At 38.9% G+C, this 14,229-nt stretch overlaps 1 protein-coding gene across 3 annotated transcripts in view; it reads left to right on the forward strand.

Moving 5' to 3' along the window:
- MTMR10 (myotubularin related protein 10) overlaps nucleotides 1–14,229 on the forward strand; it is a 58,797-nt gene that overhangs the window by 11,185 nt on the left and 33,383 nt on the right. For all 3 annotated transcript variants that reach the window (XM_060179272.1, XM_007520887.3, XM_016191833.2), the window contains 3 exons: nucleotides 5,425–5,561; nucleotides 8,138–8,210; nucleotides 8,943–9,085. In XM_060179272.1, coding sequence (XP_060035255.1) covers nucleotides 5,425–5,561; nucleotides 8,138–8,210; nucleotides 8,943–9,085 — 353 coding nt within the window. The remainder of the gene's footprint in view (nucleotides 1–5,424; nucleotides 5,562–8,137; nucleotides 8,211–8,942; nucleotides 9,086–14,229) is intronic.

Below are 14,229 nucleotides of genomic sequence, written 5' to 3' on the forward strand. Positions count from 1 at the left end.
TCTCCCCATCTGTATACTGAAAGATAAGCCTGAGTTTATACTAGCATCTCAGACTCTAACCTTGAACAGAGAGGTCATTGAGATATATGCTTTTATTTTGCATTTTGATAATGGAGGATGGGTAGTGGAGTGGTTAGACCTGTGTTTGCAGTTTCACCTTTGACTGAGTGTTGCAGCTCTTCGGTGAAAAAGGAACCTTTTGACCTTTGGAGATGCATTCCAAAGAAAGGCCATGGGTCACCCTCCATGCTGAGTGGGTTCCCTGAGCTCCGAGAGCACCTCACCATTTCAGACGGAAAATGCCAGCTCTGGCAGGTAGCACCAAACCCCATCTTCTAAACTTGTTCCCTGTGATTTTCAGAGTTGCCCATCAAACCTGTCACAGCTGGTACATGAATGGTTCTCACTGCTTTTCTATAAGATTCTATATATGAAAAGTGAGGGCCAGCTTTGGCCCGCAGGCTGTAGTTAGCCAGTGTCTATGCCCACTGAACACACACACACTCCTTTTCACTGTCTTGTTCTCTCTTTATTCGTAGGCTTGGTATTTTTTCACTCGTGTGTGGGTAAGACAATTGAGGTCACTAAAAAAACACTGTCCCCAAATGTGCACATCATAAATGTGACTCATTGATGGTGCTGGGGATTTTTTAATTAGTGTTTATTTGAGTATAAAAAATTGTATGCAGGGGCCTGGCAGTGGCACATGCAGTTGAACACACATCATGCTCAAGGACCCAGGTTCAAGCCTCCAGCCCCCACCTGCAGAGGGAAGCTTCACAAGTGGTGTTGTTCTTCCCCTCTCCCTCTCAATTTCTCTCTGTCCTATCTAGAAATATCTGCTTCCTACGAGTTACAACTATGGCATAGTAGCCTTGTTTTGAAAGTCTTTGGATGAGCTGGTTAGTTAAGGAAAGTGGCATAGCTATAAATGGTATGGTTAGGCTTTGTGAACCAGTAGATTTACTGTAACAGAGTCAGTGTTGCAAGAATATGTGATTAACTGAACTGGGAATAATTTGGCATTTGTTGCTTTTTTTTTTTTTTTTTTTTTTCTTTCTTCCTCCTCCTCTAGTTAAAGATCTCCTTTTGTAGTTGACAGGTAAAATTTCCTGGTGGAGAGAGAAGATGGAGTATTCAGTGGCTCAGATTCTGATGTGGGAAGTTGATAACATTTAACTTTTCATGTACTTCAGTTACTCAGTGAGTTTTGATGTATGTTTTTGTCATTTTTTTTTCCCTCCTTACAATCCAGTTAAGACTTGTGTCTTTAGTTCAGTTTTGGCACTTGCAGTGGCTCAGCAATCATACACTTAGTTTTGTGTAAGTATAAAAAGTATAAAAAAGCAAGTATTTAATTTGAAATCAGAGCACTTGCTTACCCGTTCTAAATTTACTTCTTGCTATTTTTAATATCTTCAGGAAGTCTTCTAATCTACTCAGTCTCAAGTTTCTTACCTACCTTTCTTATCAGTTGTTTGAAGAAACAGGCAGGAAAAATGGTGAAATATGGTATCTAGTTCTCTGTATACACCATAGGCTGCTGGTGGCGGTTCTGTGACTTGTCACTTCACTTAAGCTCAGGCGTACAGTACTTATCTCCTGGCCACTTGGTTGTGTAGCCAGTTAAATTATTGCTTTCTGTTCTGTCTGGAGCAGTTTCAGTCTGATAAACCAGTAGTGAAATGGTCTTATCCATTCAGTCATACATTGAACACTCAATTAATAGGCACCTGCCCTGTGCTACTCACTTGTTAAATGCTAAACGTGAACTATTCAATGTTAAACATCAGCAACAGACAAAAATCAGTCCTCATACCTCCACATAATTCTGAGAGGAAGATAGACACTGATTTTTTAAAAAATAAAATTATAGCTGTGGCAAGTGGTAAAATTATAGGGGGCTGGATCAGGTAGTGCACTTGGTTGAGCACACGTGTGCTACAGTGCACAAGGACCTGAGTTCAAGCCCCCAGTCTCCACCTGCAGGAGGAAAGCCTTGGAGGTGGTGAAGCAGTGTTGTGGGTGTCTCTCTGTTCTCTTCCTCTCTCTTTGCCATATCTCTCGATTTCTAGCTGTCCCTATTCAATAAGTAAATAAAAATAATTTTAAAAGAGACCTAAAGGAGAATAAGTATCTGATTAAAATACTTATAAGAATTATAAGCTGTAATTAAGGCATTTAATTTAGGCAATTACTCATTTAAAACTAGGAGGTAGGTTATAGAATATTTTGGGAGTGTTTCAGCAGTATTGGGCAGGGATAAGAAATTTAAAATTGGGAGTCGGGCAGTAGCACAGCAGATTAAGCGCAGGCGGCGCAAAGCAAAAGGACCGGCGTAAAGATCCTGGTTCGAGTCCTCGGCTCCCCACCTGCGGGGAGTCACTTCACAGTCGGTGAAGCAGGTCTGCAAGGTGTCTGTCTTTCTCTCCTCCCCTCTCTGTCTTCCCCTCCTCTCTCCATTTCTCTCTGCCCTATCCAACAACAACGACATCAATAATTACAACAATAAAACAAGGGCAACAAAAGGAAATAAATAAATAAATATTTTAAAAAAGAAATTTAAAATTAAAATTTTGGTTAGTTGTGCTGCATTAAGAAAAAAAAATAGAAAGAATATTCCCAAGAAATGATTAGGCTAAGGGAAAAGGAAGAAAAAACAATCTAGGAACTGGGAACAGCGTGTACAAAGCCCCCATAGATGAGAATGGTATCGTATCTCTGTGCAGTTAAAAGGCCACCATGGGGGAGTCGGGTGGTAGCGCAGCTGTTAAGCACAGGTGGTGCAAAGCGCAGGGACAGGCATAAGGATCTCAGTTCGAGCCCCTGGCTCCCCGCCTGCAGGGGAGTTGCTTCTCAGGCGGTGAAGCAGGTCTGCGGGTGTCTATTTTTCTCTCCCCGTCTGTGTCTCCCCACTTTCCATTTCTCTCTGTCCTATCCAGCAATGACATCAATAGCAACAACAATAATAACTACAACAGTAAAGCAACAAGGGCAACAAAAGGGAATAAATGAAAAAAAAAACTTTAAAAAAAAAAGAATATTTAAGGAAAAAAAAGGCCACCATGGCTAGAGAATGGAGAGGAAAGGAGAACTCAGTGTGCAGAAGCAGGGTGCAGAGCCTCTCGGGCTCTATGGAGGAGGCTTGTGAGGAGTTGTCTTCAGAATGGACAATAGCACATGTGCTTTGAGCCACGATTGTGGCGAAAGCACGTTTGAATCCAGTCCTCTGGCCTCTGTTTTAAAATGCTCTTCTTAAAATTCATATTACACATTTTTACAAACTTGACTAAAAGTTGCCGTTGCCACTCAGATATATTACAGCATTTTTCTTAAGGCTGCAGGTGATTTTCGAGACTAGCAGCATTCTTCATGAGTTGGTAGGTGTTTGGGGCCTGTCAGCAAACAGGTTTCCCCCCCCCCCTTCTTTTTTTTTTTTTTAAGCAAACAGGTCTTATCCATCAGTATTAAAGGTTTCTCATAATGATAGAAATGAGCAGAGGAGGTGAGAACACTAGTTTCTCTCTCCATTGACTTTCTCTGCATGGCTGTTTTCACCTACTCAGAACATGTGCCTTTTAGTGTAAGCACCTCCATCAGTGATCAGAGCTTCAGCTTCTCCATTGCACTCACCACAGAATCTACTGCTCTCAGCAGACATTTTCCCCCTTTTTTTGTTTTTCCCTTTCTTTTTTTTAATTTTCTTATTATTTATTTTCCCTTTTGTTGCCCTTGTTTTTCATTGTTGTTGTAGTTATTATTATTGTTGATGGTGTCTGTCATCATTGTTGGATAGGACAAAGAGAAATGGAGAGAGATGGGGAAGACAAGGAGAGAGAGAGACACCTGCAGACCTGCCTCACTGCCTGTGAAGCGACTCCCCTGCAGGTGGGGAGCCAGGGCTTGAACTGGGATCCTTATGCTGGTCCTTGCGCTTCGTGCCACGTGCACTTAACCTGCTGTGCTACCACCCGATCCCCTGTTTTTCTCTTTCTATTACACTTTATAGAACAAAAATAGAGAAGAGAGACAAAGAGAGCCACCTGCAGCCCTGCTTCACCACTTGTGAAGCTTCCCTCCTGCAGGTGGGGAACGGAGGCTTGAAGCAGGGTTCTTGTGCATCTAACCTATCTGTTCAGTTTGGTGCGCCACCACCTGGCCCTTATATACTTTGAAGTTACTAAATCGGCTTCTTTCTTTAACCTTAATGAGTCAGCCTCTGCTAGCTCCAAATTTTACTTTGGAGTTTGCTTACCTCTCATCCTTTTTTGAGTTGGGGAGTGAAGGCTTTGCTCTGGATTAGTCTTTGGTGTAAGGATATGTTGTGCCTAGACCAACGACTGGCCTTCCCTAACAGGAGGGATAGCACATTCAGTAGAAGGTTGTCCTGCTTTCTTACCGCTCATGTATTCGTAGGTGTAGCACCTTTCATTTCCTTCAAGAACTTTTTATTTGCACTCACAACTTGGTGAGCTGGCTTTTGGCCTGTGGCTATTTTCAGCATGCCTTCGGGAAGCTTAGTCATTTCTACCCTTAATTTACAGTGAGAGAACAACAGTCCCTCCTTTCACTAACCTCACTTCCAGTGGGACAGTGTTACACATTTATCAGTGTATTCATTTAATTGATGCTTAACTAAGTTAGAAGTCTTCTATGGGCACGATTCATGGTGTTCTCAATCACAGTAGTAACCTCAAACACCACTGGGCACAGATCCCCATAACAGATACAATCATAAAGAAAAGGTTTGAAATATTGCAAAAGCTACCAAAATGTGACACAGAAGCATGAAGTGAAAAACATGCTGTTGGAATCTAGGTGTTTGTAGTCTTAGTCTCTGTAGGGTTTGCAAAAGAAATAAACCCAAAGTGTAATAAAGAGAAGTGCAGCTTAACAAGGTGTTCCTGTAGTGGAGAATGCAGACTTTGGTTGGAATCATCTGATTCCTAAGACATCTGTGCCTCATTTCCTGTCTTAGTGTGTAAATCCTTTTTAGCACTGTCACTTTTGTAAGAATGAAAGTATTCACAGTGCTGATCACCTAGCATACCTTCCATATTCCTCCTCCTCCTCCCTTTCTCCTCCCCCCTTCTCCTTTTTAAGATTTAATTTATTTTAAAGAAAGAAAAAGAGAGAGAACAAGCACAAATTCTGGCTTATGGTGGTGCCAGGGCCTGAACCTGGGTCCTCTGAGCCTCAGGTGTGAAAGTCTGATGTGCAACCATTGTTCTAGCTCCTCAGCAGTGTTCCTTCTTACGTACCTTTGGTGTTACTTCTGAAACATGGTAATAATCATCACAAAACATTCCTTGTATTTTTAAAAATAGTTCACAATACCTGTTAATGTTTTGTGGTATTACATAGTCTACACAATTACATCTTTTTCTCTTTCTTTCTTTCTTTCTTTCTTTTTTTTATTTTAAGGAGAAATTGTTGTAAATGAAGTCAGTTTCGTGAGAAAATGCATTGCAACGGACACCAGTCAGTATGATTTGTGGGGAAAACTGATATGCAGTAACTTCAGAATTTCCTTTATTACGGATGACCCAATGCCATTACAGGTGTGTTTTATTTGTATATCATGTGATTGTATCAAGGCTTTGACTCTAAGGGGATGCATATTATTATGTATTACACAAATACCCATTTCAGATATATTACATAAATATATATTATATATTACAGGAATGAAGAAATTATATATATATGTATATATATATATCACAGGAATGAAGCAATCATAGAATTATTGTCAAGTGGCTAATGTTAGGAATGTATTAAAATCCAAAGTAAGCTTAAGGGGAATATTGAGCTGAGTAGATTAGAATTAGTGGAATGGTTTTAAATTACCTTACTTTGCTTATTTCTAGTCATTGCTGTGGAGTTATTCTTCTCTTGTTTATAAATCTCATAAACTTTACAAAAGCAAATATGTCTTTTTTTTTTTTTTTTTACTATTGATGAAGTGGAAAACCTAATTGTTTGCCAAACAATTTTATAAATGCGCTATACATTCTGCAGATTTCACAGCATTTCAAACCAACTGATTCTTTTTCCCCAGCATGTCAAATTCTAATGCAGCTGGAGCAAGGAAAAATATTGATAAAGATTTTCTTTGATAACCTTTTTTCTGTTTTGTATTTTTTTTTTAATGGAAAATGTCAGTTCTGTATAAGTTTGAGCTTTCATTTGTATAGCTTAAAATCCCAGCATTGTCCTTGACTCCCACTTTTCATTTTGTTATACAGTGGTTTGTACTTTCAGAGATAGCATTGCTCTCTAACTAAATACTTAGATGTGACTGTAAACTTTTCTTTTTTTTTTGCCTCCAGGGTTGTCACTGGGGCTTGGTGCCTGCACCATGAATCCACTGCTCCTGGAGGCCATTTTTTCCCTTTTATTGCCCTTGTTCATCATTGCTGTTATTATTGTTGTTGTTATTGCTGTCATTGTTGTTGGATAGGATAGAGAGAAATAGAGCGAGGAGTGGGGAGAGAAAGATAGACACCTGTTTCACCGCTTGTGAAGTGACTCCCCTTCAGGTGGGGAGACAGGGGCTGGAACTGGGATCTGTGCGCTTTGCACCACGTATGCTTAACTTGCTGCTCTATCGACCAGACCTTGTAACTGTAAACTTTTGATGAGTGCTTTAAAAATAGATAAATAGATTCCACAGTCATTCCTTATTTTTTCAAAACACAGTATATTTGTTCAGTACAATCACCTGTAGGTATATTTAGGTTAAATTTAATACATTTATATAAGTACCTAATATGTCAAGACAGTAGCACATTTGGTTCTAAACTTGGATTTGTCCCTTTGTTTTAAACTTCATTTTGATCTCTAGCCCCAGACTTCATTGTAAGGGAAGCATATGCTTGTGGAATAACTTAAAACTAATACCAACTAATAGGTAAATCTACCAGTAAATAAATTTGATCGAATAAACAGTGCTGTACTAACAGCAGATTAAGATTGTCACCTTTATCCTTAGTGTGCACTTAAACTTAAAGTGAGTGATACTTTGCCTAAAGATTTTTGTTTATACTTTCTACTTTTATTTTTAATTTTTTAATGTTTTATTTATTTATTGTATAGAGACAGAGAGATATTGAGAGGAGAAGATAGGGAGAGAAACAGACACCTGCAGCCCTGCTTCACCACTCGTGAAGCTTTCCCCCTGCAGGTGGGGACCAGGGGATTGAACCTGGTTCCTTGCACACTATAATGTATGTGCTTAACCAAGTGCACCACTACCTGGCCCCTATACTTTCTACTTTTAAAAGTGTAATTACCAGGAGTTGAGCGGTAGCTCAGCAGGTTAAGCGCACATGGCACGAAGCGCAGAGTCCGGCATAAGGATCCCAGTTCGAGCCCCTGGCTCCCCACTTGCAGGGGAGTTGCTTCACAGGTGGTGAAGCAGGTCTGCAGGTGTCTATCTTTCTCTCCCCCTCTCTGCCTTCCCCTCCTCTCTCCATTTCTCTCTGTCCTATCTAATAACAACGACAACAATAATAACTACAACAACAATAAAAACAAGGGCAACAAAAGGGAAAATAAATAAATTTTTTTTTAAAAAAGTGTAATTACCTTTCTAAAATCCCCATTGTGGAAATGAGGACATGATTTTTCCCCATTAAAATATGATGACCTAGGAACCTCTCTTATTTATTTATTTTATTTTAGTGTGTTTTACATGCAAATGTTTGCTTATAAAGTGGTTGACATTTACATATACTTAAGAATATATTTCTGTTATTATGTGGAAAACTGATCAATGTTACACATGTACAAACTATTGTATTTACTATCAAATATAAAACATTAATCCCCTACTAAGGGGGGGGAAGAATAGTACATCTCTTGTCTATTACTATGATATTGTAGTATACAGTTTAACCTAATTTAATTTTTGGAGTGGTTAACAGTGTAAAGAATGTGGATGTAGCAAGTATCTCTCTCTCTTGCTTTACTACTAAAGTGTGTTTGAAGATAATGCATCCTTAGAGTTGTCAGAGATACACAGGTAAAAGCTTTTTTCTCCTTCTTATAGAGAGTCATTGTAACTTCTCATAAAGTCAGGTTCATAGTACATTGCCAGCTTAACAAATAACATGACCATATTTTTTTATTTCAGAAATTCCATTTTAGAAACCTCCTTCTTGGTGAGCATGATGTCCCTTTAACGTGTATTGAGCAAATTGTCACAGGTATGTGGTACAATTTACCCAGCCTATAAAAAGCAGACCCTACTTGGGAAATAATGTATTTATTTCCTTATTTTTTTTTTTCTTTTGCTACCAGTGTTTTCAGTGGAGTTTCAGTGTATTTTCTTTTCCCTTTTCACTTGATAAGACAGAGAAATTAAGAGGACAGGGAGATAAAGGAGAGAGAACACCTGCAGCACTACTTCACCGCTGGTGAGGCTTCCCCCTACAGGCGGCAAGTGGGGGCTTGAATGCTGGTCCTTGTGTGTGGCAGCATATGTACTGAGCTGAGTTCATCACTGCCCAGCCCCAGGAGATATTTCTTAACGGGGTCATATCACTGAAGTACTTGTATTGAAATTTTATTTTTGGAGGTTTACTTTTTCCACTTTTTTTTTTTTTTTTGTCTCAGGAACATTAATAAAAGATCAAGAAAATATTCTAAAAATGAAGATACTTGTATTTTCTAAATATCTGCCTTTTTTTTTTTTTAAGTAAAATTTTAATCAGTGTACCTAGCTGGTACTGGTTTGTGCAAAGTTTCATTTAAAATGTCTCGAAAAACAAAATTGATGCCCATCATTCTAGGTAGTATAGTTAAGCAGGAAAGATCCCAGAGATGCAGTATCCAAATTGTAGGTGACCTTTTACTTATTTTTATTAAGAATTTGTTAAATGTATGCTTAAGTGAATAACAAGGGAGAATTTATACTTTTTTTTTCTTTCCTTTTTTAGTAAATGACCACAAAAGGAAGCAAAAGGTTCTCGGCCCCAACCAGAAACTGAAATTCAATCCAACAGAGCTAATTATTTACTGTAAAGATTTCAGAATTGTCAGATTTCGCTTTGATGAATCCGGTCCAGAAAGTGCCAAAAAGGTAATACTGTTTTACCATGTTTGGGGCTTTGCACTTCATTTACCGATTTCATTTCTGTGTGGAAGTTCTTAATTTCTCAGTTGTTTAAATTTGGGGGGGGGGGGTCAGAGAGGGAAGTTATCAGATATCTCCTAAAGTAAAAGTGAGAGTCACAAGTGTAAGTAGGTTGCCTGGGAGGTGATTTTAAGTAGGTAAAGAGAACTATACATTGTAAAGTATACACTGTAGTATACTACAATATTTGGAGGGGGAAATAAAGTGGGTAAATAGTATGCCTTACTTTTGTGTCAGGCCATGGGTTTTATCCCCAGTACCAATGGGAGCGCCATGAATAGCATCAAAAGGGGCAACTTCGTGGGTGGTAGCATGGTATTTTGGTCTTCTCTTTCCCCCCCACCCCACCCCCAAAAAGTGTGGAGTGGAAATTGGATAGGGGCTACAGATCAGCAGTGTAATATTGAGCTCACACATGAGGCCCTGGATTCATTCCACACACACACACACACAAAGAATGTCTGTAAGGCTTGTTCCTTTGGACTAGTTGTTTATAGTTGATTTAAAAAATATACTGTATTTTTTTTGTCAGCTCCTAAAATATTAAGAGCCATCATGTGAAGATTAGTACGTCTTTTACATTATGACCCTTACTGGCTAGTTTCTTTCCTTTTTTCTTTCTTTTCACTACATTTATTTTACTATTCATTTTGAATAGAGACAGAGAAAATGAGAAAGAAGGGAGAGAGGGAGAGAGAAAAAGAGAAACCAGCAGCACAGCTTCACTGCTCAGGAAGCTAGTAACCCCTCAGGTGGGGAGGCCTTGAGCTGGGGTTACCTACACATTATAACAGCTGTGCTTACCAGATACGCCGCCATCCAGCCCCATTTCTTTCTTATTTGAAAAAATGAAGAGATAATTGTCATTAATGTGTGCTGAGACTGCTTCACTACTTGTGAAGCTTTCCCCCTGCAGCGCATAGGAGTTCTTGTGCAGGGCAATGTGTACTCTGAATTGAATGTGCCACTTCCCAGCCCCAATTACTCTCTGGTTCTCTCCACTTTTCTCTCTCATAAATAAATAAATATTCAAGAATAAAATTGGGGTCAGACAGTGGCACACCTGGTTAAGCGCTCACATTACAGTGCTCAAGGACCTAGGTTCAAGCCCCTGATCCCCACCTACAAGGGGAAAGCTTCAGGAATGCTGAAGCAGGTCTTCAGATATCTCTCTGTCTCTTTCCCTCTCTCTATCTCTCCCCTCTCAATTTCTCTCTGTATCAAATAAATAAAAATATTTGGAAAAATAAAATTATGGAAGTCTTAGGACAAGAGAGAGAGTACAGTTGTTACACAACAGATTTTCATGCATAAGGTTTAAAAATCCCATGTCCAATCCCCAGCTTCCTAAGCCAGAACTAGTATAAATAAATAAATGGAAAAGAAAAGGAAAAAAAGAAAAGATATAAAGGCATTTTAATGAATTAATTTGAATGATATTCCACAGACATAGCCAGAGCTAAGAACTTTTTAATTGCCATCTGGAGGGTGTTTACTGCTTGCCCACGGAGAAAGCCTCCCACTCAACACACTCACTCACTCACTCACTCACTCACTCACTCACTCACTCACTCACTCACTCACTTTTCTTTGACTCCATGTCTTGGCTTTGGCAGAGAAATGATACTGGACTTAATGTCCCAGTTCCCGGTCTAGTCTGTGGTTCTGCAGATGCAGAGGATAACAATAGTATTTCCAGGAGAAATTTGTTTTCATTTATTGGAAATACAGAAGGAGTGTTTTCATGAAATAAGAAGCTGCTGTCTCTCAGAAATGAGACAGCTTGTGCACCAGCCCCAAATGGGTGCATTTGTCGTCTACTGTCAGTAGACACACCGCCATAAATTTTCTGTTGATATTAAAAAGAGACTGTTATAAAAGATCTGAAGGCAGTTGTTTTCATGTATTTCTGTGAGGTGGCAGCAGGTTTAGTTTGAGATGATATCTGAAACTGCACAACCACCAATAGACTGTCAAGCTGTGTGGTGGAATCTCTGATTAAAAAGTTTTCAAACAGTGTTGGTTATAGCCATCTTCCAGTGTGCTGCGATTTGAAAAACCAACTAGATAATTTTTCATTTGACTTTTAGATATTCAATTCCCTAGTTTGTGATTTTGATGCTTTATTAATTTGCAATGTCTAATCTTACACAGAAAGGCTTTTGGTAGACTTATATAAAAAATATTTTAGCTAAGTTACTTTTGAGCTTAAATATATACTAGTCATTTTATAAAACATCAAGAATCTGCTTATGAAAATGTTAAATTTAGAATGTATAACATTTCAACAACAGGTACCACAGAATTTAGGCAATTGAGTTAGGACAGTCGGGTTGGGTAGACAGCATAATGGTTCTGCAAAAGACTCTCATGTCTGAGACTCTGAGTTCCCAGGTTCAATCCCCTAGCACCAGCCTAAGCCAGAGTTATGCAGTGCTCTGGCTTCCCCGCGCCCCCGTCCCCTGCAATAAGAAGTAAAATAAATAAGGGGCCAAGCAGTGGCGCAACTGGTTAAACACACACATTACAGTGCACAAGCATCTAGGTTCAAGCCCCTGGTCCCCATCTGCAGATGGAAAGCTTCACAAGTGGTGAAGCAGGGCTGCAGTTGTCTGTCTCTCTCCCTCTCTGTCTCCCCTTTCCGTCTTAATTTCTCTCCATCTTTATCTAATAAATAAAACAAAATAAATTTAAAAAGAAATAAAATAAGTAAAAGAGTTTAAAAAATAGAGATTGATATCATGACCTAATATTCTTCAGAAACTTACATCTTTTAGGTCAGAGAGATAGCACAGTGGTTATACAGAGGACTTGCTTACAAGTGGTCCCAGGCTTGACTCCTTTCATAGCCAGTAGCCAGAGCTAAGGAGTGCTCTGGTCAAAAAAAAGAAACTGGCGAGTAGATAACGTAATGGTCATACAAAGATACTCTCATTTCTGAGGCTGCAAAGTCCTACTTTAAATCCCCCACACCAGCATAAGCCAGAGCTGAGCAGGGCTCTCAGATGACACTGTTGCAGTAATTGGAAATCATACTTATTTGACTTAGTTCTTGAGCCATTCAGATTACTTGTTGATCATTTTTGATATATAAACCAATACTAAATTTAGTTGAGAAAATAAAATATGAACAAATTAAATAGCAAAACAAAGTAGCATCTTAAAAGATATTGCCACATAAATCCATTGGTTGCCAGATGAATGAAATGGGTAATAAGTGCTTTGAAAATTCAGGATAGCCCTTGTCTGTTATGTTGTGGTAAATGATAAAGGGTACTTTGTTGAACTGTCTTCATGAAACAGACTTAGTCCAAATATTTCTGTCCTTTCTCAGAACCAGCTTTCTGTAGAAAACCTTTCTTCCTGTCTTAAAATAAAGAAAGCAAGTTATCTCAGTCCTAAAAGAAGTAACTTTCTGTAGAGGGATGGGGGCAAGGGGGAAAGCATGGAGAAAAATGGAGGCAATAAGACTATAAAGAATTTTGTCTCTGATTTACATGTTCTGAAAAAAATAATAAACGAGGATTAAGTCGTAATTATCAAAACTCAGTATTTCATGTGGTATAAACAAAAATTGCAGCATATTCTTTTTTATTAAACTTTTTAAATTTTTGTTTATTTATTAATGAGAAAGATAGGAGGAGAAAGAACCAGATATCACTCTGGTATGTGTACTGCAAGGCATTGATTGAACTTGGGACCTCATGCTAGAGAGTCCAGTGCTTTATCCACTGCACCATCTCCCAGACCACATAGTCAGTCAGTCTTTCTTTCTTTCTTTCTTTCTTTCTTTCTTTCTTTCTTTCTTTCTTTCTTTCTTTCTTTCTTTCTTTCTTTCTTTTTACTTATTATTTTTTTTTACCAGAGCACTGCTCAGCTCTGGCTTATGGTGGTGTGGGGGATTGAACCTGGGACTTGAGAGCCTCAGGCATGAAAGTCTCTTTGCGTAACCATTATGCTATACCCCCACCCATTCTTTGACGTGAACATTTTCATCTAAAATTAGGTAACAGTTGGCAAATCACAGATTGGTTCTATCACTTAGAAACTTTTGAGTGGTAAGGTTTCTCTAGAAATGTTTTGGTTTCCTAAGTTGTTTTAAAATGACCACATGCATATTCAGAGTTCTCTGGGGTTGTGGGTGGTGGGGTATACCATTGTTTAGTTTAGTTTTAAAATACTGGCAGCATTTATATTTCTCTTTGAAATATGTAATCTCAAGATGCTAAGTTGGTTCATATTCTGTTAAGGGTGTCCTAGTACTTCTTGGTGAAAATTATTATGACAACATTAAATGACACTGTACTACTGCACTCACTAGCGTCCATCCTCATTATTCAAGAAAATACAGCTATTTCAGAAAGAGCTAAATAAAAGGAGGGGAAAAAAAAAAAAGGAACTTGATAATACGAACCGAACTTCCAACCTCAGAGCAAGTGAGCCACCATTTCCTATATATGTCCCCCAGAGTCACAGCCTGACCTATGTGTAACTTCACCACTCTGGTATTAGGGCCACATAGTCGAGCACACGTTACCACCCGGGGGCTACTTTTTCATTCAGAAAAAGAGACACACCACCGCACTGGAACACCCACTAGTCTATACCAATGACAAGGCTTGCACCCTATTCAGTGTGCTCTCTCTCTGGCCCTACCAAGTCCTCTTGGAAAACTTTTGGCTCAAATGCTGAGAAACAAAAATATTTTAATGATAACATTTATAACAAGACATGTCTATATAACATACAGATACTATAAAATAGAATGCATCTACATATAACGATGGTACCTGAAACATATGCTCTATGTCTGTACTTAGATTAGCTGATTCTAAGTTACTTTTCAGGAATACTTTCTTTTTAAATTTTATTTATTTATTATTTATTTATTTATTGGCTAGAGACAGAGAAATTGAGAGGCGAGGGAGAGATAGATAGAGAGGGAGAAAGAGAGATATCTGCAGCTCGACTTCACCCCTCATGAAGCTTCCCCCTGCAGGTGGAGACCAGGGGCTTGAACCTAGGTTCTTGTGCACTGTAATGTGAGTGCTTAACCAGGTGTGCCACTGCCTGGTCCCCAGGCATACTTT

Source organism: Erinaceus europaeus, chromosome 20, assembly GCF_950295315.1.
Source record: "Erinaceus europaeus chromosome 20, mEriEur2.1, whole genome shotgun sequence".
NCBI classification, from domain to species: domain Eukaryota; kingdom Metazoa; phylum Chordata; class Mammalia; order Eulipotyphla; family Erinaceidae; genus Erinaceus; species Erinaceus europaeus.